The 23,036-nt window shown below is 39.1% G+C and overlaps 1 protein-coding gene across 1 annotated transcript; it reads left to right on the top strand.

Moving 5' to 3' along the window:
• The first annotated feature begins 4,564 nt into the window (after positions 1–4,564).
• On the top strand, positions 4,565–22,215 carry ZDHHC13 (zinc finger DHHC-type palmitoyltransferase 13). Its single transcript, XM_069804099.1, has 18 exons — positions 4,565–4,656; positions 5,396–5,538; positions 5,942–6,064; positions 6,554–6,631; positions 7,885–8,029; positions 9,242–9,306; positions 9,895–10,057; positions 11,076–11,201; positions 11,527–11,660; positions 12,450–12,559; positions 14,703–14,711; positions 15,267–15,373; positions 16,449–16,511; positions 16,894–16,987; positions 18,407–18,490; positions 19,838–19,995; positions 21,399–21,496; positions 22,011–22,215. The coding sequence occupies exons 1-18, from the start codon at positions 4,630–4,632 to the stop codon at positions 22,144–22,146; spliced, it is 1,863 nt and encodes a 620-aa protein (XP_069660200.1). The 5' UTR covers positions 4,565–4,629; the 3' UTR covers positions 22,147–22,215.
• The last annotated feature ends 821 nt before the right edge of the window (positions 22,216–23,036 follow it).

Here is a 23,036-nt window from a genome sequence, read left to right as displayed (position 1 = left end):
TGTACGTTGCCACGTAGCTGGTAGCTCAGTTTCATGAGCAGCAATGCAGAACCCTTGACCAACGTTCACGGACTTCTTTTTCCTTTGAGAACTTGCAAACTGGAGTACATCAGTTATTGTCTCGTACCTCAGTGCCTCTGTACCGCCTCTGGCTGTGAGTGGCTATGCATGAATAATTTAGAAGAGGAATTTGAATCATTCTGAGGATACATACAATCCATCTTATTAAAATTTCACAGACACAGTTGATGGATTTATTTTAGGGGTGATCTATGGGACTATGACGTTATTCCTGTGGCTCCATAAAAACTCCTTGTACAGCAGAACTGGAGAAAGGTTTAGGGGGCTTTTTTTGTCTGTTTTGGTGGTTGGTTTTTTTGTGGTGGTTTGGTTTTGGGTTTTGGGGTTTTTTTTGAGCAATACAATAAGGAAGTAGTGTTCAGTTTACTTCTAGAAGCTATCTGTGCCCTCTAATTTTTTTCTTCAGAAAAAGATACGTTTATGTGCAAAATCTTATTACTTATATGGTTTCGTAAAACAGCATTGAAAGCAATAAGGGAAAATGCAAAACGCATAATTTGATGATTTGCCATAATAAAAAAGCATTATAGTATTTAAATTGCAATTTTCATGTAATTTGATCTGATTTAATGGCATTTTTTAATACTTGCTTCTCTGTCATTTATCCAGTGAAGTAAATGCAAAATGCTATTTGAAAGCTGCTAAACAGCTAAGTATCTCTTTACGGTTATCTAATCGAAATGACACTAATCACAGGCATACTCGCTTGAAAAAGGCTGTTTGGGAGGGAGTATGATTGTTTGAGAACTTCTGAAGACAATGCATTTAATCTATGTCTTTTAGTCTCTTAAGGATTGTGAACGAGTAGAAGTTGTTCTTGCTCATGCAAACACTTACTTTGAGCAGATTTACTCACTAAGTATAAATAAATGAGATGTGTTAACAGTGCAGCATTAATAGCACAGCAAAGTGCTGAAAAAAACTTTAAAAACTATTCAGTTCAGCCTGGATGTATTGTCTTCAGCTAGCTCAGCAAAGCCTTTTGCCTAAGCTTGGTTTGTCACTAGATACTGTGAGATAATAGTGGCTGATTATTAAAAAAATAGTAATAATAAATCAGTAACCGCTGTATGTCCCAAAACCCACAAACACGATAAAGATAGTATGTAGTTCTAAATGCAAATTTGCCCATCTGTTCTTTGAGGATCAAATCTTGCCTTCTGATAGGAGCTTTCCTCTAGATTTCAGCAATATCAAATATGGCTTCTTTTGTAAAGCCAGCTGTAGCTGTAGTAGAAGGAAAGCTTTAATTTTTCCTACTTCGGGAAAGGCTGGAGGGTTTTTTTTACATAAAAAAAAGGATACTAGAGTTGAGATCCACAGGTAACAAAGATCAAAAAAGACCAAGGTGAAAATTGCCTGCGTACTACTGTAATTACTGCTACCAACTGTCATACTATCATACAATACCATACCAAGTGATTTCAGGTTTGTGAAATAGTCTCAGATAATGCAGAAAATCTCTATCGAACTAACTTCTGTTTTAACAAATTCTAACTTCTCACATGCCAAACAAACTTTCAAACTGGAAAACACTAACGCTTCTTCAGTTTTATTCTTGCATTTCTGCATTTTTGGGGATCCATTACATACCCAAGCAGCAAAATAAATGCTTACCAAATCTTTTTGTGGTATCTTAGAGTGTCTTTTTCCTAAGCTTCCCCAATGTGATTTCTGTACTAAAAATCCTATAAAACATTTTGTGATACTGAACCCAATTAAAGCTCTCAATATTTTATCAACTAGAGCTGCTTTAATATCTATTTGTGTAGCAGTTCTGCATATGGAAGGAAAATCTGTATTAACCCATCCACGGGAATTTGATTTTGCATTTATTCTGCAACATCTTGATTGCTGGCCAATCTTGCAGACTATCAGTAACCACGTTTGTTCTTCCACAGTAATGTTGGGAAAGCAAGTTGTAGTTTATTTGGAATAAAGCAATTTTTCCCAATGTACTGTGAGCAGCCTCCAGTAGCCACATTCAGAATTAATTTTTTCTGGACTCATTCCAAGTATTCTTGTGAAGGAACTCTTGTAGTTGTTTGCATCAGGTTTCTATTATTTGCTCACTTCTCGGTAACCATGGAGGACAGCAGCTGCCCACGGTATTTGCAACTGCTTCCTTAAGGTACTAGCTTTAAGAGAAAAATTCGTAACACAGTTTCAGCTGATTTAAACAACAACAAATAACGGTTGTTATTTCTTTGGTGATGTGAACATATTCCATGGCAGATAATTTTTTAAATCCTTTTTTTAACACCCTAAAACGAACAAGAATTTAGAAATACAAAGACTTTTCTCTGATAGTAGAAAAAATATTTATTTTTCTTCCTTCAGTCAACTTGGGGGCCTAAACTACACAATTTGGGATATTCCAGCACTAAATACGCAGCATGAATAGGAGGTGCTCAACTTGCACCTTTGCAAGGTTGTGGAAGGAGACTTGGAGCGGTGCAGGTGTGTGATCCACAAGACTGAGCACAGCACAGGCCAGAGAAATAACCTTGCAGTACTCGATGAAAAGAGCTTGATGGGGAATAGCTTCCCATACTGTTTCAGCATGCTCATGAATGTCGAGATTCCTGGAATATGGTTTTCTGAGTGTTCTTTTCAGCAGTTATTGTGGATCCCAGTGTAGCGCTCTCTTTCCTTCCAGACAACAAATGAGGATGAAAGGGGAATTGGGACTGAAAAAAAAAAAAAAGAAAAAAAAAGGGAGGGTAGAAGAACGAAGCCTGAGACAGGAAGATCAGACAGTAAAAAGATCAGGAAAAGCAAATAAAAACCAAGTGTGTAAGAGGAGTGCTCTGAGCAATGTTTACCTACCTCATAAACAGCTTACTAACATATTTAAAATAATTGAAAATCTCAGCTGAAGTTCATGTAAAGTACAAGGCGCTATCAGCAGTCATAAAAAACCAAAGCAACTTTCATGACTAAAGCATTTTGATAGCCACCGTATTGTAAGGTACCAGCGCACTCTACAGTATTCTGGTGACTTTTGTGAATCCCTGCTACTGTTGCTGTTTTCAGCATGAGATCTGACAAGCCCAAGGCCTGTAGGACAGTGAAAAGTTTCTTTTTATTTCTTGCACCCAAACAAAGAAAAAAAAGCATTTGAAGTCTTTTTGCTGAAATTTTCCATCTTCTCATTCAGACTTAAACGCCTCAGAGAAACTTTGCTAGTTGGCAAACTTACTAACAGGTTATGAACTTCTCAAAGAATGTGATGAAGAGTCATCCCTTCTCCAAGGCAGCAACACTGAGCTGAAAGTATGGGTGATGTGCCAGGCCAGGATTCCTCTTCCCGGATCAGAATTCCCCGCACACAGCCCTCCAAACCTATTCAGATCTCCATCGGTTGACACTGCATTGAGCAGGAGATTTTTCCATGGGTCAAAGACGAAGAGGAGGGAGGAAGGAATAAGGGCAGCCTCCAGCTGACACCAGCACACAATGTTAAGCAACAAGCATTTTCAGTTCTTTCAGGATAGCTGGTAACAACTTATTTTGGTCATTTGCTGTGTGCTGGAGGGGGGGGGAGGGTTGACTGAAATGGTAAATATTGCTCTAATGATAAATGAGAGTCTTGCTACGAGTTGCAGAAAGCTACAAAGGCACACCAAATGAATGTTTTTACGGTTGCAACATCAAACCCGTGAGCATTAGAGCTTGGATTTACGATTGCCTTAATAACTCTTTTTCTGCCCCGCTGTACGTGCTTTACGATACAGCCTGCCCGCTCCTCCTCTCCCACCCTGCTTTAACCGGTGCGTGGGCAGTCATAAATGAGGCACTGCTTTTTTTTTTTGGCATGTGCTCAGCATTAGGATAATTCCTTGGTAGCCTTTCACAGTGTAATGTTCACTTAGACACCATCAGGTGTCAAAAGGTTTACAAGCTTGACAAGGACTGGAACCTCCTCCTCGTGTTTTAAAATCGACTTGTCAGCCTTTGAACTGGTTCCAAGCGTCCTCCCGGCTCCTCCCGTGTCCCAGGCGGCGCGGGTGGGACAGATTAAAACCCTGGGAAAGGGTTTGCAGGCGAGCTGTGGGGCTGGGGTCGCTTTCAGCCCGACCCGTTGGCTGCTGAGGCGCAGCCCCCCGAAGGTTACAGGGGAGGTTACAGTCGGTCCTTGTCCTGGACCCCCGGGGGGGGGTCCTGTGTGAAATGCGAAGCACGCACCGAATTACTTTTTTTTTTTTTTTTTCCCCGTGTGAAAAGGGGAAAGAGGAGTTCGGGACGGCAGTGAAGAAAACTAGAAGCCGTGGAGCTCCTCGTACGAGCCGCAGGCGCTCTGCGGCCCCCGGGGGAAGGTGAGGGACGCCGTTCCTAGGCTCTCAACCCCGCGCCGTGGCGGCTGTCCGGTCCGATCCGGCCCGATCCGGCCCGGCCCGGCCCGGCCCGGCCCGATCCGATCGGATCCGGCCGGGCCCGGCCCGGCCCGTGTGGGCCCGGCCCCGCCTCCGCCTCCGCGGCGCTGCCGCTGCCGTTCCCCGGAGCCGGTAACCAGGAAGCGGGAGCAGGAAGCTGCGGGCAGGGAGGATGGCCGGTGGAGGCGGCGGCCCGGCGGTGAGGGGAAGGCCCCGGGGCCGTCACTCGGGGTGGTGAGGGGCCATCTCCTCGGTCCTGGGGCCGCGGGGACGTGCCCGGGACCGCCCTGCCTGACCGCTGGGGAGGCCCCGGCGCCCCGTGAGGCGGGGGTCGGTCGGTGGGTGGGTCGGCCGTGAGGGGGTCCTGAGGGGAGGCTGGCGGCGGCGGGCCGGGTGCGCGCCTCTCGCTGACGGCCGGCTCCCCTCAGGCTGCCTCGGGGCAAGGCACGGGGCTGAAGCAGGCGGCCCCGGCGGGGCTGGGGTCCGCCGGCTGCCGGTGGCAGCGTTTGAGCGAGAAGGGAGGGCTGTGGTCTCTGTGGTGGGTGCCTTCACTGGGGCCGCCCCTCTGGGTGTTAGGGGAGGGCGGCTGGGGAGCGCCCTCGCGTCTCAAAGCCCACTCGAGGACGGGGGTTGTCATTTCTAGCGCAGCGGCGTTGCTGTGGGTAAGGGCGTTGTGGCGGGAGCCAGCTCTGGAAGGAGCGTAACGGCGTGGCGGTTTGGCCTGATGGACCTTCACCACGTCCCTTCTGCCCTTCCGTGTCCCTGGGCCGAGTGAAAGGATTAGGCTCTTGTCAGGTGGTTGTAGCTGTGCCGTAAACTAATTTCCTTATTTGCATTAACGCAACTTGACAAGTGTAGCGTGTGGGTCTGGTGAAGAGGGGGGTTTGGTGCACGGTGTATAAATACCGTTTGTCAATAGATGTTTTGTCAACCAACAGTGTAAAAACCATTGCCATGGACCTCATCGACCTCATATGCACAACTGTCATAGTGCCCACGGGGATAAAGATCTACTGGTGCTACCGGGACCATATCCGATTGTTGAAGACCCCAGCACCTGTGATATTGTCAAGGCTACACAGTAAGTGCATGTTCTGTGTGTGCAAAACGTTGAAGCAGATGTGAGCGTCCTCGAATGTGAGCCAGGCTGGATATTTTTGCAAACCAGAATTTTACAGTTCTGTTTTCTCCCCGGACTGAAAGAAGAAAAATCACTTAAAGGCACTATTGTAAGTATTTTTATCATAAATAATGGTATCTCAACCAGGTTTGTTAGGTAGAAAATTCTACTCACCAAGGCTCAGCCCAACTCTTTTTGCAAGACTTCCATCAAATGCAATGTGGAATTTGCTCAAGTAGGAACTGGTACATGATGCTTAACTGAGATTGACTTTTTCTTTAGTATGTGGCTGTCTCTAAACTGGCGGATTCTTAACAAAACTTCACAAATGAATGATAAGTAATTTTTTTTTTTATCATTTAAGGTATGGAATAGTAGAGCGGTGCAAAGAACTGGTAGAAGCAGGATATGATGTTCGACAACCAGACAAAGAAAACGTGACTCTTCTTCACTGGGCGGCGATAAACAACAGACAGGAGCTGGTTAAGTAAGCTCTGGAGTCCTTGTGAAAGTAACACAAGTATTCTGCCACTGTTACTTATAATCACTTTGTTGCTATTATACTTCAAAACAGAGGAACATGCTGCTTGAGAAGAAAAGCATAAAATTCAAATTTTAACCCAGTTACCTTTATGAAAATGTCACTGAAATGTAAAGTTGCCACCGTTTCTTTATATGTGCAATCATGCAGTAAATGAAATCATTAGATTTTCCTGTGTTTGGTTTATTTTCTTTAACAAAGATTAAAGCTGATTTTATAAGTGCCTTGCTAATTACTGTATTTTTTTCTTAAACATTTCCTCGGAACAGCATCCTTTACTGCAGAAATACTCTTGTCTGTTTGCTTTTCTAGTGATTTTTTTTTTTTTTTTTTTTTTATTATGAGCTATTTACTACTGGAGCTATGTTATCCTTAGTATAATGTTTTAATATTTTATTAAGTCTGTTCTTAATTTATTGTGTTGCTGTTACACAGATATTATATTTCCAAAGGTGCAATAGTGGATCAGCTAGGTGGAGACTTGAATTCAACTCCCCTTCACTGGGCCATTAGGTATGCTGCTTGCAACTGCTAATTGTAAATCTGTTAGTATTAACAGTTATAGTAGCATTTCATGTAGCACAGCAGTGGCCATCTTACATCAAACTCTGTGGTATGTTCATTTTATTGAGGTATAAGGAATTTCACAGCATGTCCATAATAATGCTGAGATCTGTTCTCTGGTTCCTGGCAACTTTGCGGGCCACAAAGTTGTGTTATGTGAGTATCTCTGTTTTAGTCACTTGGGACTCACATTTCGAAGTTTCCCTTTGAAGGGATGAAACAGTACTGTTCAGACTTTGCCTCGTAAGTTCTGCCTTACCGGGCAAAGAAGACTTGGCTGTGTAAGGGCGTTGAAGTTAGCTGTCGATGCTTATTATGGTACAGTTTAAGTCGGAAGAAGTTGTGGTCACTGTTTTCCTCAGACTTCAGCCTGTCTAGCTAATATGCTTTCAGTTGTTTTAGCTTCTGCACTAGATGCCCGTGGTGTGCTCTCATAAGACTCAGTGCTGCCAGTCCTGGAGTGTAGAGCACAAGCATATAGCAGTAGGACAGGTGTAAGACTACCTTGTTGTTCAGGGGCATGTAGAGGGGTCGGTCTTTGGCCTTCATCTCCCAGTGGCATTAGCTTTTCTTCTTGTGCTCCTTATAGCTGCCACCACAAATGTGCAGTGTCTCTTCCTGGGTGACAGTAGCTATTGGCGCTTGCATATGTTTAATGCCTCTTTGAATCTGCTCTTTCTGCATCTGCTCCAGACTACATCTGTTCAACCTGATACAGTTTAAAGTCATACAACTTTGGCTTCTAGGACAGGACTTGAGTAAAATGACCAAAAGACCAAAGCACTGTTTGTCTGGAAAAAACATAACCTTAAATAATAATTCTGGGATAACTTCTCTGAGTGCAGATCCTCACACTGGAAGATCAGTGCTTTCTTCTGGGTTATCTTAGTCTTCTGCCAAACAAAGTTAGATACTTCTTCTGAGAGAGACTACTCACAGCAGAAATTACTGTAGAATAACCGTTGTATTCTAAATTAACAGTTTGCCTCAGACTGATGTGTTAAGGTATATATTTAATATAATTTTCTGAGATAAACTTTTAATTTAAAAAAAAAAAAAAAAGCCATTTCCTGAATAAAACCACAAGAATCTGAAATGAAATTTTTTTTTGCGGGGTATCTATAAGAATTATTAAGGCAATGCTTTCATTAAAATTTCCATCTTTCTTGTCATCTCTAATTTCATTTCATGTATCGTTATAGACAAGGACACCTACCTATGGTCATGTTATTGTTGAAATGTGGAGCGGATCCCAGTCTTATCGATGGGGAAGGATTCAGTAGCATTCACTTAGCAGTGCTGTTTCAACACATGCCCATTATAGCTTACCTCATATCAAAAGGCCAGGTATGTTTAGATTGCAGAATTAACTGTTTTGTTTTCTGGATGATAAGCAGGTATTTGACAATTATTTCCCTGTGCCATAAGTTCAGAGAAACTTTGTGTGTGTGTGTGTGTGTGTGTTGGGTTTTTTCATACTCTCTCCTGTCCTTGTCATCCCTACCCCTACCCCTTCACATAAAATTCGGAGCGTTTAAGGAGAGTTGTTAAGATTATGCAGATTTGTGGTGCTGCATAAGTAACAACTGGCTTTTAAACCTGATAACAAAAAGCAGTATATGAAGTATGTACATCATGAAGTATTTACTATTTGATTACAGTTTTGCAATTAATAATCTGTGCAGTTGTCCATCAATTGAAGCGTGCAGAATAGATGATCAGACTAGGTCTGAATTTTTTATTAGAAATTTCTATATTTTCTGTAATTTTACATTGTATGCACTCTAGTTGATGTCTGCTTAGCTGACATCTGAAGTAAGCAGAATTAATGACAAGTGTAACAATTTGCTAATAAAAATGACAGTTCTATGATCAAGACTGTTTGAAACACTAAGTATTAAGATTTAAAGATTTGGTAAGTTTATTTTTGTTCTCATAGAGCTCTCTCTAGTAGAGCAACTGACTTCTGGAATGTAGGTATAGATGGTATATATCACCAACTTGAAGCTTTTAGCCCACGTCTTCTACTAAGTAATCCAAGTGATTGAACATTTCGTTTAAGTAAATCTGCTCTAATGTAACAATGGGTGGAGGTGGGGAAGAAGGAAACCTTCATCGTGAAGAAGGAGGAAGAAAATTAGGTGATGCAAGTTAGATGTTTAAATAATTATGTTTTGAGATACACAATTAATTGATCCTTTTTTTCTTGTTTTAATAAACCAATTGTATGTACTCAGACATTCTGTTATGTATGTCCCTTTATACAAGGAAGATGGTTAACATTGCTTTACAAGGTACATTTTGTTTATAGCATTTCTGTGCAAAAGGGGACAAGAAATATGGTTAACGTGGTTCCCTTAAAAATATTCTTAGTGGAGACTCTCCCTTAAAAATATCCTTAAATGAGTGTTGGTTTCTTCGCTGGTATAATTTGGTTTCTTGCCATTTTCTTTCCGTTAGTGAAGCTAAGCCAGTTGTATAGCTCCGAATCTGACCATCTTACTCTGTTTCCTGAAATCACTGGTAATCACTTGCTTGTTATCTTTTTCTTATACTTAGAACGTAGACACGACAGACTTCAATGGGCAAACGCCTTTAATGTTATCAGCGCAAAAAGCAGTTGGGTAAGTAGTGAATAACTTAAGAAGACTCTATTTTTTTGTACCCACAAAGCAGTGAGGTGAATTTTTTCTTATGAAATTTTTTGTTAAACAGACATTTCTTTCCCTTTCAGTTGTGCTACAATATGCGGTATTTCAGAGATCAGGAGTTAGGAAGTAGCTGATTGAATATAGCAAAGAAAGTCAAAAGAACTCCTAAAAGAAGTTTAGGTTTGTGGCTGAACCAGCTGCAGCATTATTGTGCTTTCCCAGAAATGAAAATAAATGGAGGTGGATGCAGTACGATGCATTTAGAATAAACAAAATGTGGAGATGTAAGCTTATACACAGTGTTGTAGGAAGATATAATCTGTGTATATACCTCATATTTGTTAAAATGGTAAGATAACATAGTCTGGAGAAAAACTCTTGGGGCAGGTCCTGAATTATAAATGTGGATCTATTGTTGATAAGCTTGTTCTGAGGCAAGGCATTGTGTATCAGCTGTTATTTCACGGATGGGAACAGGGGTTTTTATAAGGTGTTCAAAAGCTTCATCTCCAGTATAGGTTATCTTCTGTTTGTTAACTTTTATAATTTATTTTCCTCTAGACCAGAGCCCACGAGATTTCTCTTAAAGTTTAACCCCTCTCTCAGTGCTGTAGACAATGTTCAAAAGAATACTGCACTGCACTGGGCAATAACATCAGGAAATACTAGTGCAGTGGATCTGTTGCTGGAAGCCGGTGCTAGCCTGGACATAAAAAATGCCAAGGTACAATTTCTTTCATGATACTTCATTCCATGTGGCATGAACATGTAAAATGAATTTAAAGAAAAACCTGACTCCTCTTTACGGTGGGTATGCTTTGCAACAGGGGTTGACTAAGAGCAGGTGTTCTTAGTCTTTCCCAAAAAGAATTAGCACCTTTCTTGTGGTGTGGCACGAAGTAAGAATGCAGAGATTCTTTGCAACTTTCGTTTAATGAACAGCCAAGCCTTTTGGTCACTCTGAACATAATTGTGTCCTTTGCAGATTCTTCTTTCCACCCCTTACCCATCCACCCCACCTGACACCTGTCTTTTTTTAAAGTTACATGTTTTCCATTTTAAAACATTGTCATGAGGAGTAATGTCTTTGGCGAGTTTTTCAAAAATAGTGTCTTGGTGTCCCTTGAGACTCTTAAAGCTTTTAAAAAGATATGTGTGTCATCCTGTAAAAACCAGTGTTTGACAATGCCTGTTTGTACGTTCAAAAGGGCTAGTCGCATATGAAAGTCTTCGTCCTAATATTTGTAAAAACTGATAGAAGTATAAATGTTGAAACTGTTGATTCCTATGACTATATAGATATGTTTGTACAGTGTACTTATTCAGGGTTTGCATATTAAGCTGTGCAGCTTTTCCATCTACTGCCTTTTTTTTTTATTTGTATGTGTGACATATTGCTGTTTGGTTTTAAAAAGTTAACATAAACAAGAAACCTTCCCTTTCAGTAAACATGTAACATTCTAGCAGACAGTTTAGCTTTCAGGTTATTGGAGACAGTCCAACAGATAACTCAAATGGATGCAATCTGGTTGAAAGTATCAGTTTTTAGAACTACAAAGCACTAGATTAAGCACATTAAAACTCTCAATTTATCTTACCCTTGCCTTAAAAGAAAGGCAGGGGGCACAGGAAGTAACTGCCAAGTTATTCTTGGTTTAGCTGTATTTATTTCTTGCTTCTGTTAAAAAGTAAAATGTTTATTTCTTTATGCACTTAACACATAAATATTTCTGTTGTTAAAGGGAGAGACACCGCTTGACCTTGCCTATCAAAGTCTGAATCGCTTCATGGTTTATATGGTAAAAGAGGAAGAAAGAATGAGAAGCAGAAGAAATAACAGGCTACTGAAAATAGTAGAGAAATATGAGGTAACTTCCTGAGTAGTAGCTAATGGAAGTAAAGCTACAGCATTCCATGTTTAGAATAATAAGCAGTTTAACTATTTTCTACCAAGAGAATCTTCTAAGGTTTCTGAAATTGGGTGCACAAAAATAAAATTCTTTAAAAGCATTTAGCAGTGGTTTGGGTGGGGGGTTTTGTGTTGTGTCCCCCCATCCCACTTTGGTGTATTGATCTGTCAGTTTGTCTTATCCACCTTGAGTCTTCAGCATTTGTTATTACATTAACTGAATACTTCTGAAGTATGTCCTGCTTGAATACTTTGTCATATTTTAACAGTAATAATTTTAATAGCTCTTCCTGCTGTTGGCATCTTCCTTGACATTGATGTGGGCCATAGGATACATAATGAACTTAAGTTCTGATTCTTGGCTTCTGAAAGGAGGTCTGCTTCTCTTCCTGCTATTTGGAATGGCTCTGTTTGTGAGGTTTGTGGCATTTTCTCTCTGTACGTGTATTTATTTGTTATAGATGCCATATAAGGTATCTAATGCAGTGTTCTTTTCAGAGTTAAGTTTCACTTGGCAAAAAAAAAACCTCTTGAGAAATGGTTGCAGAGTGTGTGAAGGATTTCAATGTATGTACTTTTTAGAATGACCATAGAAATTGAATGTCTTCAGGTGTGCAAAATAATTTTCTCATCACTGAAAGATTTGAAAAAACACTAAAGTGTTTAAGCAGTCTGTTAGCTAATTTTAATGATAGTGTTATTGAAGGTCTGCACCTGGTAGACACTGAGATACCTATGCACAATGCTCAGAAATGTGCGTTATCTCAACTTCTCCTTCTGTATCTGTGACACAGAATGAATTTTAATGAACCATTCCTTTCCCTGCTCCCCAGACCTCCCAGTGTTATCCTAAGCTGTTTTGCAGGTTTTATGCTTTTTTCAACAGTTAACTGCAACAGTCAGTGTTCCTTGAAGCAGCAATGCTATCAGTGCGGAAACAGAGATCACACTTTTCACCCAGTGATACAGCTTTTCTGATGTATAATATTAGGCTGGAACAGAGCACTCTTCGGTTTTATTTTTGTATTGGTTAACCCCCTATGCATCTGGCTAAAGAATGTTTTTGAGTGACAATTCTTGATTGCTTTGAGAGACTTGAAGTATACTCTGTGTGTGAAGTTTTTAAAATAACAGAACAGATAGTTTATACTCTGTGGAGTTACATTTTAAATAAGTTTTTTAAAAATACTTTTGAATATTCTTTCAGGCAATGTGTGGGGCTCAAGAATCTGAGGTATCTTCCCACAGCATTTCTGCTAAGTTCAGTTTTTTGGATGTCCGTGACCTGGTTTTTCTGGTTCCTGCCCGATATCCTTTGTACTCAAGAAATGCAGCAGTACTCTCCTTACAGTTCCTAATAAATCTAAGCCTGGTCATGAAAATAGCAACAAGCAGTCCCAGATAATTCCAGGTGACTGTTAATGTCTGGTAGATTGGTATACGTTCATTGGGCAGGGGTGAAATAACTTTGAGTTTAATTTAAAGCTATATATAGACTAAACATCTGTACCTTCTGTTATCTTTAGCAGATATTTGTGTACAATTCTGCACTACTTCTTATGCTACTGGAATATCAAAATGAAAACGTCTTTGTTATAAACCTAATTGCCCCTGTTACCATCTCTGTGTGACTCTTTAATCTTCCTCACTGAGACTCTCATACAGTAATGTATTTTGGCATGTAGTATAACTGGATAACAAATGCATTAATAATTTTCAAAGCATCTCTTCTTTCTGAAATGACAAGGATTTGACAGTTAGTGGTATTCATGCTTCTGCTTTTAGAAACAACAACAAAACCCTCCCACCCCCACAAAAACCAGGGAACACATTTCTTTATGTCCCTCCAAAACAGAACTTCCAGTCTCCTGTCTATCTTTTTTCACAGGTTACGCTGCATCCTCAGTGTACAGGGCATTAACGTCTACCTTTCATTTATTTTCTTTGAAGAGGCTTTGCACTGATGAGTACAAAAATGTTTTAGTAGTTTACGCTTGCTTTTCAGTGCCCTACTCTTTAGTTACACGGGGGCATCTATTTATTTATTGATTAAGTTTTGTGAAAAGGCCTTTAGGGAGATACTTAGAACTGTAAATAATTTTCTACTAAACCAGCAATAATATATTGCTACACAATTTTAATTAATTTTTAATTACTTCATCCTTTAAGTGGCATTTTCTTTTGTACTGTTCCCAATTAAGATGTCCTTAATAGAATTATCAGGATTAACTTCGATGAACTGATCAAGTATATTCCCGCTGGGGATACATGCATATGCTTGTCTAAATGAAAATCATGTTATTCAGTGTTGCATTGTGAAGTTTTGTGGTTTTCCTGGTGTCATCTAAATTAAAAGAAAAAAATTCCAAAAATAGGGTTTTGAGTCAGACGCTTTGCTGAAGATCGTGAGCGTAGCAGTATTCTTGAAGGTCTAACCATAGCTTGGTGAGATGGGTGAGTAGTTTTGTTTCACTACGTAACCTTTTTTTCTCATTAATACCTTTTCCTTCTGGAACTGGTCATAGATCTGAGTGTTGTAAAAGCGTTCAGTATTTTAGCTTCCTATATTACGTCTGAATGAAAATCCAGCCACTCTAATTAAGGACTACTCTCAGTTCCAAAAAACAATTGAAATGCAAATAGACAAATCTGCAGGAAATCATTTTGACTTACATTGGTGTTAATGCATGGTCCTGCACATGGGTCGGGGCAATCCCAAGCACCAATACAGGCTGGCCGATGAGTGGACTGAGAGCAGCCCTAAGGAGAAGGACTTGGGAGTGTTGGCTGGCGAGAAGCTCAACATGACCCAGCAAAGTGCGTTTGCAGCCCGGAAAGCCAACCGTATCCTGGGCCGCATCAAAAGAAGCGTGACCAGCAGGTCGAGGGAGGGGATTCTCCCCCTCTGCTCCGCTCTGGTGCAGTTTTGCGTCCAGTCTGCAGTACTGCATCCAGCTCTGGGGCCCCCAACGTAAGAAGGACATGGACCTGTTGGAGCGAGTCCAGAGGAGGGCCATGAAGATGATCAGAGGGCTGGAGCACCTCGTCTATGAGACAGGCTGAGAGAGTTGGGCTGTTCAGTCTGGGGAAGAGAAGGCTCCGGGGAGACCTTATAGCAGCCTGACAGTACCTAAAGGGACCGACAAGAAAGCTGGAGAGGGACTTCTTCTTCCAAGGGCCTGTAGTGATAGGACAAGTGGTAATGGCTTTAAACTGAAAGAGGGTAGATTTAGATTAGATGTAAGGAAGAAGTTCCTCACTGTGAGGGTGGTGAGGCCCTGGAACAGGTTGCCCAGAGAAGCTGTGGATGCCCCATCCCTGGCAGTGTTCAGGGCCGGGTTGGATGGGGCTTGGAGCAAGCTGGTCTAGTGGCAGGTGTCCCTGCCCATGGCAGGGGGATTGGAACTAGATGATCTTTCAGGTCCCTTCCAACCCAAACCATTCTATGATTCTATTATAGGTGCACCTTGCAATTGCATTGTAACAAACACAGCTATAAGACTGGTAATAGACAGTGCCAATATTTCATAATTCATTATCTTGATATTAATTAGAGCTACTTTGCAGTGGTTTTAGTTTGTAAGACAAAACAGCCTTGAGGTTGCAGTACTTTATTTTTTTAAGAGTTACGTACACTGCAGTTTATATAGTAGCTGAATGATCACTGGAGATGGAATCCAGGTTTGGGCTCTCTGACTGCTCCTTGATGGCATCATGGCCAGTTTTTTAGGAATCCGTGCTCTCCAGTTCAGTGCTTGAATTTAGTTGGTATAAAAATTCACCCATTCCACATTCTTCTGTTGCTGTATGGAGGTAGTTAATTTTGACATGTTTTTCTCCCCCTTTCACCTGACTTAGAGGTTTTTTTTAGTCCATAATATAAAAGTTCCGTTCCTAATGACTGTATATCCTCTCTCATGTATAATAAGAATTTGTCTTCTAGAGAACTTGCAGCAAATAACTATATATAGTGGTATAAGAATATATTCCTTAACCTGAATATTACGTGTAACCGATACAATTCTTGAAATCGCTGTTGTGTTCAGCTTGGTGGGTCTTCTTTGTTATTTCTATAAAACTTGGAGAACTGATCCTGGATATGTTAAGACTTCAGAAAAAGAAAGAAAAGAGGTAGGTGATTTTGTAAAAACAAATGGAAGGGCTAACCTGGTGCGACACATACGTACTTTTGGTTGATGTGTTTGTCATCAAGTTCAGCTTAGTTAAACTTGAAAGCAATGAAGTACTCTTCATTCTTTTAACAGTTTTTAGCACTGTCATTGACCAACATAGATTGTAGATGTTTTCTCCTCTACTGATTGTTTACTTATCTTCATCATCCTGTGAGAATTTCCTTGCCTCCATCTTCTCACTGAAATGTGGGCTTTGGACAAACATTGTACAGATCTACTGATGTTTGTGATATAAATACACATAGAACTTCACTTAAATATAAATTTTGTATGGTTTTCACTCCAGCTGTTTAAGGTTAGAAAGAGAGATTCACAGTGCTTTCCTACAATTTTCCATGCTCATAAGACATACCAAAGGCTAGAAATGACTTAAATTTTGTCAGATGCTTTGAAAATGCTTATAATAGTTTGATTTTTGTGCTCAAGCACATTGTGCTGTTTCCTTGCTCTATTTTAGGATGGTGAAAAGAAATCATGGCCAACCAGTCAGTAGAGAATTTAGTATTTCCTTAATCCCCAACCTGTGGATTAAGGAAAGCATTTTGTTTGTGATCTCATTACTTTCCATGAGCTTGTATTTCTTCAGATTGCCAGGGAGAATAAACTGTAGTTTTAACTTGTTACCACAGAGCTAGTAACCTTTGTGTATCTAATACTTCTAAAGGAACAGTAAATATAGCAGCTCTCTTCATCGCTCTGAAGTCTGACTGACTATATCAGAGGTACCTTGTATCTTAATATGATCTCATTTTTTTTAAAGGATATTTCATTCACATTATTTATTAATTTTGGCAACATAGAGATACTTTTCTGAATAATCCTGCATGAATGAAGTTGTATTAGTCTTTGCTGTTCTATCTTTTTCATGGACCTTTTTAAATAGCAAGTACTTATTCCTATTAATGCTTGGCATTCAAAATGCTTATGAACTGCAAAAGGCCTAATGTAAAAATCTTCATAGATCCCCCTGAAAATGTGATCCAAATGCAAGCACAAATTACTTTGTCTTTCAGAACATTGTAGCTCTTGCAGAAGCAGGTTGCTTGGACTTCAGAACATTTTGCACATTGTGTCTTGTAAGTGAGGCTTTGGGTTTTTTTTTTTTCTTTTTGAACCTGGCTTTTTACTCAATAGTGCTGTAAAAAAACTTTTTCCTCTTTGCTTGGCATGCAAGTGTTACATGTGTGGTTTGTCCTATATTACTTAAATTTATTTCATTCTTTTAGAGTGACAAAAGAGATGCTTTAAGATCCTTGGACTCTAGTCTTAATAAAATACTAATTATTTCCATCTCTCTTTTTTGTAAAATTAGGGTGGATAGTTCTCATCTATGTTCTGTGTTGTGAGGTCTGTTATACAGTAATTGTACAAAGTATGATGGTGCCCGTGAGATGGGCTAAACTTTGAGCAAAATAGATGCTTTTGCTATGAGTGTTCTTTTCCTTCATCCTCAACTAGGTAAGGAAGCCTTTGAGATCTATGCATTGTCTCGCTTGTGATTCATGTGTAGCCAGATACGATCACCATTCTGTGTGGATTGGACAGTGTATAGGTAAGAGTGTTTATCAAATCTGAAAATACCACATATTTTGAAAGTTGCAGAAATAACATTTATCTCCTTAGAGAGAGAGCACATCTGATAGAAGAATACACAGTTGATAACTGAAGGTGTTACTGGTAGGTGCCAGAGAGAAATTAGATTGCAGAGACAAAGGCAACTAAAATGATTAAAGAGATGGAGCGGTCACCCTAAGAGTAGAGGCCAAAAACTCTGGGACTTTTTATTTTGAACGAAGAAGGGATGGGGGATATGATGGAGACTTTAAAAACAAACAAACAAACAAAAGGCAATTGAAGGTGGTTGCTAAAGTGAATGCGGAACTGTTATTCACCAAGTACATCATACTAGAACTAGGGGAGTCTCAGTGAGAATAGCAGTTGGATTTAAAATTGGTAAAGAAAAAATGTCTTTACGTGGCAGGTAGTGAAATTTTAGAACTTGCTGCTGTAGGGGTTTGCAGATACAGGCAGTATCAGAAGGTTCAGAAAGGGATTAGACAAGCTTTTGGACAATGTGTCCAAAAGCAGATACTGAAAGAACTAGACAAGTATGCATACTTTGACATTTTAATGCAGTAGCTGTGGATGAAGAGAACGAACTCCAGAAAGTGGCCAGGCTCGTTTGTCCTCCTGAACTAATGTTGCCTATTGTCGCTGTTAGAGACCGTGAAGTGGAGCAGCTGGACCACCGAGATAACCCCGTAGGGCATTTTTTAATGTTCTTGTGTCCTTTGAGAAACTCCCTCCTTCTCCCTTTCTGTCTCATTACTGGTGATGCTCAAGATAGAAAGGTTAGAGATTTACATCTGTAGCAATATATTTTTAGCATATTCTTTGGCCAATAGCTTTTTTGTAGTGTTAAATACTTGGAAATGTTTTTATAGTGTTTGCTATTTACAAGGTGGTGAGACATCCTTCTGATGAATTGTTTCAAAGCTTTGAGCAATACTGGTTGTCATTTAAAGAAAAATAATTGTGTATCTTCATGTAACAGTTTCTCTGACAGAAGTCTGGGGGGTGTTCTTTTGTATGTTTGCAATTCTGAAGCACACAAAGGTCAAACAATTAAATTGAATAGCTTAGATTTTTCAGTCATGTGAGACAATTGTACTGTGCATGGGGAGAGTTGTGGTTGCATAATTAGTCCTCATATAGCTAAAACAGCTGAAGGTGTGCTCTGAAGAGACAAATCCTGGTTGACTTTATCAGAACTAATTCTATTATATAAATTGGGATGGCTTACAGGAGACAGCTGAGAAAGAGATCAGTCTCGTCAAACTGTCTTGAGGATAGCAGAGGTAATAATAAGAAGTGGGTTTGATTCTTTTTATTCCTATTAACTAAAGGGGAAATGCAAGTACTGCTGGATTTGAAAATGTCAAACTTTTTTTTTTGTTTGCCTTAAATACAGGCATTGGGAACCATTGTTACTACCTATTGTTCCTGTCTTTCCTAACTATGACCGGTGTCTGCCTGCTTTATGGAACTCTTCTGTGTATGTATCCATGAATTTATTTTAATTTAGCTTTCAAGCACATGTGTGTGTGATCTTTATTTTTCAGCATTTCATTTCCAGCAAGTGTAATTACACTGGTGCAAATGATACCATATTTCAGCAATGATGTTATGTTGTAATTCTGTCTTTAAATGAAAATATATCGTGACCGAGTCTTTGGTCAAATATCTGATTACATTTGTGTTGAGTGGAAACTAAGATACAGCTCTGGTGGGATGTCCATTGGAAAATATGATGTCAGAAAGCTTTTTTATTAGAGTTGAAATAAGGAAGCCATGGGGAGGAAGGTCAGGTTGCAGGTTCTAGTCTGGATACTCTTTACTGCAGTAGAAAATAAGTTTGTAAATACATTATTGAAAAGGCTTTATTGATTTTACTATTTGGAAATATCTCTATTAAACACTTTGAAAAGTTTTGTTTGTTTGTTTTTAATGTAGTGATAACTTTGAAAAGAGGAGAACTGTGTATCTCATTAATAAATCCAAGCTGTTACTTTGGAAAATTAAGAAATTTCTTGGAGGATGCAGGAGAGTCCTTATTATGTAGTTCCTTAGGATGAATTAACATAGCACTAATCTTTTGACTAAAAAGTAGAGAGTGTTCATTTTATTTTACGTTACTTCACATTATATTGAAATGAGTCAATATTCAACATAGAGTGAAGTGAGCCAGCGATGGCAGTGGAGGACACAGGACACTCCTGTGAACATGAGTTGCTTTCCTGTGTTTCAGTGGTGGTCTTAACATATGCAAAAAGCACGTTATTTTCTCCATTTCCTGTGTGTGAAGGAACATGGGAGGAAAACCTCTTTATTGTTCTACTGACATAGAGGCAAGAAAAAGTTGCTCTGCTTTTAGTTGTTTGGGGTTTTTATAGATTAAAGATGTGTGGTAGTTGGACGTTCCAGTTTACGTCTATTTAATAGTGGTAAAATACTGCTTTCTTGGCATTGTCACCATAATGTCGTCTTTTGTTGATGGTTGTGTTTAAGATAATTGATAAATTCTTATCCTAAAATTACAAATAAGCATGAAGCAAAATTTCAGAAGTCTTGACAATGAGTTATTTCAGTATTGCTAGTTAACGTAAAAAAAAAAAACCAACAAAAAACCAGAAAGTACCTAGCTAGTGCCTTGAATGTTCCTACTGTGGACTAGAATGCATAATGTAAGGATCATGCAGCCAGAATAGCAAGCAGTCATGCATCTATGTGGGTGCTTTTAAGTGGGAACGTGATACATTACACATGGTATTTCTAGAGCATATTGCTATATAATATGCATTCTATATTAAACACATAATTAACTGATTATGCATCTTGTCAGATTGGTCAAGCCATTGTGCAACAAGTTACCATCAAGATGGAGCATGGGTGTACTTCACACAGATAATATATTGCTCTCCGTGGGTTTCCTACATCTTTGCAGTAGCCTGTTTTCATACTGTATGGGCTTCATTGTGGCTAACTGTTCAGCTTTATCAGGTATTATTTTGCTTTGGTTTATGCTCGTTTCTTAATTTAAGAGTCATCATATTAAAACTTTTCCTTAGATGATTTGGTCCCATAAAAACTTTGTGCCTGCTTTTCTTGACTAATTAATGTCACAGGTAGGTGCTTTTCTTAAATCTCAGGGCAGTCCTTTAAGTTTCACGGGTACTTGTGCACTCAGCATTCCCGTATTATAAATAGGATCACAGTCTGCAAATCATTCCTATAGCTGAGTTCTCAGTTTACTACTCATCAAAAATTCCAGACCTATAAAAAGATGTATTTAAGGCAAGAAACTTATTTGACTAATAGAACTGGTATTACTGCCCCCAAAATGGCAAAAAAGCTCAATAGCACAATTAGACCTGAATTGAAAATTCTATGGCAGAGCTCAGCAATGCGTCATTAGACTGTATTAAATCCCATTGCTATAATAAAAATATATGACCTGGATTTTATCCTGATGAGGACTGTCACATTTCTTGCTTATGTTTTTCTCAGGGAGAGCTTGGCTATGCAAACAGGACTGAGAAGAGCTGTCTTAAAACATCTAGGAAACAGTTTGTTTAGCAGCTTTTAGGAAAGATGTGTCATTTGAATATGTGTTGAGCATACTGAGCTAAAGTCTTGTTTTACATCTTGTTTAAAAAAAAAAAAACAATAATCCACAATTTTAAATGTGTACTGCTAGATTTCTGTAATGTCCAAGACACTGAGATATCATGCTGGAAAAAAAAAAAGAATCTAGGTAGGATATTTACAGTTAACTACTGTGTTTTGTACCCAGTCATTTGTAAATGTACTGCTTTATGATACTTAGCGTGTCATTCAGCAAAGGACCCTTGCAGCCATTTATAAGGGCTTATAAGATTTATGTTGATAAATAAGAAAATGGAAAAAGGAATAGGTAAACAAAAATGCAGAAAACCCCCATAAATTTCATTGTAGAACTTGGTGAAAGAAGACATGGAATCAAGAAAATGGAAAAGTTATTGTTGAGTCTCTGATATCTACTTCATCTCTTTTGCTGAGCTACTTTGTCTTTTTCAGGGGAATTTTTTCTACCAAATTGTGTGGTAGTATAGACAAAGTCTGAGGAAATAGGTGCTTAACTGCTATAGATCTTATATTTCTACACACATCTGTAAAAGTACCATCTTTACAGTCATCCCAATTAAGCTTGCCTTCTCAGTGGAAGCGTTAATGTTACAGCTTGCTGGGTTCTGTTTTAGTCCAAGTGACATTTAAAACATACTTCTCAGTCGTAGTTACTTATTTGTTAGATATGGCCAACCTCTTCCCCTCCCCCCCTTCTCAATAGTATCTTTTGTTATCACCGTAATTTTAATTTGTGATGTTCACATTTTAACCATTACTTACATTTTCCTTTTGGTAAGATTGCATTCTTGGGATTGACCTCGCATGAAAGAAGGAGCCTCCTGATACAGAGAAGATCTTCTAAGCATCCTGTTTCACTCAGGAGAACTCCATACAAGTGAGTATTAATGAATAGTGTATTTTAAGCACGTATCTTTTCAGCAGTGATTTGTCTCACTGCTTCATAAATGCAAAAAAGTGGTGGTCTATGGACATGCTAGTCATGCCTTTCATGAATTGTGTTAAGAGGAGGAAATGGACCTCATTTTCCCTGCTGAGAACTTCCTTTGCCCTAGGAAATAAACAGCCAGTGTAAGAGCTACTGGGGTTCTTGCTGCATGGCTGTGTACATTGGAGAAAGATGTGTCAAAATCAGTCCGTAATGTTAATCAGTAGACACTATTTTGGGGCTGAGGGGGTGTTGTCCTTTAATTTGTTCATCAGTCTCTGTGTCTGTTCTGTAGGTTCAGAAAGAGAATTAAGGTATGAGCTGGCCCCTGTCTGGCTTCTCTTGCAGTATTTAGCTCAATAGAGAAATTAGTACCAAGGTTTCCCTCGTGGTGAATGTGTATTTTTGATGCTTGCAATCTTCTTTTCTTAGGTTTATTAATGGATATTTCTCTCCTTTTCAGTCTTGGATGCTTCCAGAATCTTGCAGACTTTTTTCAGTGCAGTTGCTTTGGTATGTTCAAACCCAATGTAGTTGACTGGACCAAGCAATACAACCTTTTTCATCTGGCTAAGGAGAAAAATGTTCATTCTGTATGAAGCTTTGCTTAATTTTAAAACCATTGAGCTGAAAGCTAAATAAAACTGGATATTTTGTTAATTTTTACAGATTCTTCTGAAGTTGCTTGGTTTTATTTTTATTATTGTTTCAAATATTAAACCCATCTTGCACAAGCTACAGCAGGTTTGTATATGGAACAATCACTATGTGTATATATAGCTTGAGCTGAAACTATTTGAAATTTTATGTGATGAGATGACACTAGGAATATATATTTTTAAAGGTAAGTTTTTTAGGGCAGAACTTCAAACCCATGTTGGTAGCCTTTGCTTTATTTTGCAGATAATAAAAGAAAACTACATTTGAAAATTAAGGGGAATGTTCATATTTAAAAATTTAATATTACAATTACCCTGCAATTTTATTGCTTATGTTGTGAAAACCTCTATAAAAATCTTTGTATTCGGAGGATTTACATGTAATAAAACAGAGCTTTCATGCTTCTAAGTGTATTTTTACAGACTGAAATAGATTCAAGGGATATGTGACCAGTGAGGTATTTAAGAACAGGTACGCACAAAACCTAAGAAAAAGCCTGACTCTTTGCCTTATGTTTTGCACATATACATGCCCTACTAGTGTATGAAAATGGGTAAGTTGATGATGGAAAATAGCAATGTATATAAAAAGAGGGAATTATTCCCAGCCGCATGCGTAGATCTTTAATAGCTAGATGTCAGCCATGTTCCCAAGAAAAGGCTACAGCGTCAGTCTGGAGCAGCCAGCTGGGCAGTGTGGTTTTGAATATATGTCAAAGTAGGTAATAATGAAAACCAGCAGGGAAACAGATCAAGATCAGAAAATTAAAGTTAAATATCATCTAGAACTGATGACATAAGAGTGAAGTAGTGTAACGAAACGCAGTTCT

The sequence above is a fragment of the Haliaeetus albicilla genome, chromosome 16 (assembly GCF_947461875.1).
Source record: "Haliaeetus albicilla chromosome 16, bHalAlb1.1, whole genome shotgun sequence".
NCBI lineage: Eukaryota > Metazoa > Chordata > Aves > Accipitriformes > Accipitridae > Haliaeetus > Haliaeetus albicilla.
The sequence above is the reverse complement of the archived record's forward strand: the minus strand, read 5'-3'. Positions and strand labels throughout refer to the sequence as shown.

What these genes read in the sequence shown, in the direction of transcription:
- ZDHHC13 (XM_069804099.1), top strand. Translation starts at nt 4,630, where the DNA reads ATGGCCGGTGGAGGCGGCGGCCCGGCG. An exon ending in TGGACATAAAAAATGCCAAG is followed by an intron (nt 10,058 to 11,075) that starts GTACAATTTCTT and finishes CTGTTGTTAAAG; the next exon opens with GGAGAGACACCGCTTGACCT. An exon ending in CATTTTGCACATTGTGTCTT is followed by an intron (nt 16,512 to 16,893) that starts GTAAGTGAGGCT and finishes ATCCTCAACTAG; the next exon opens with GTAAGGAAGCCTTTGAGATC.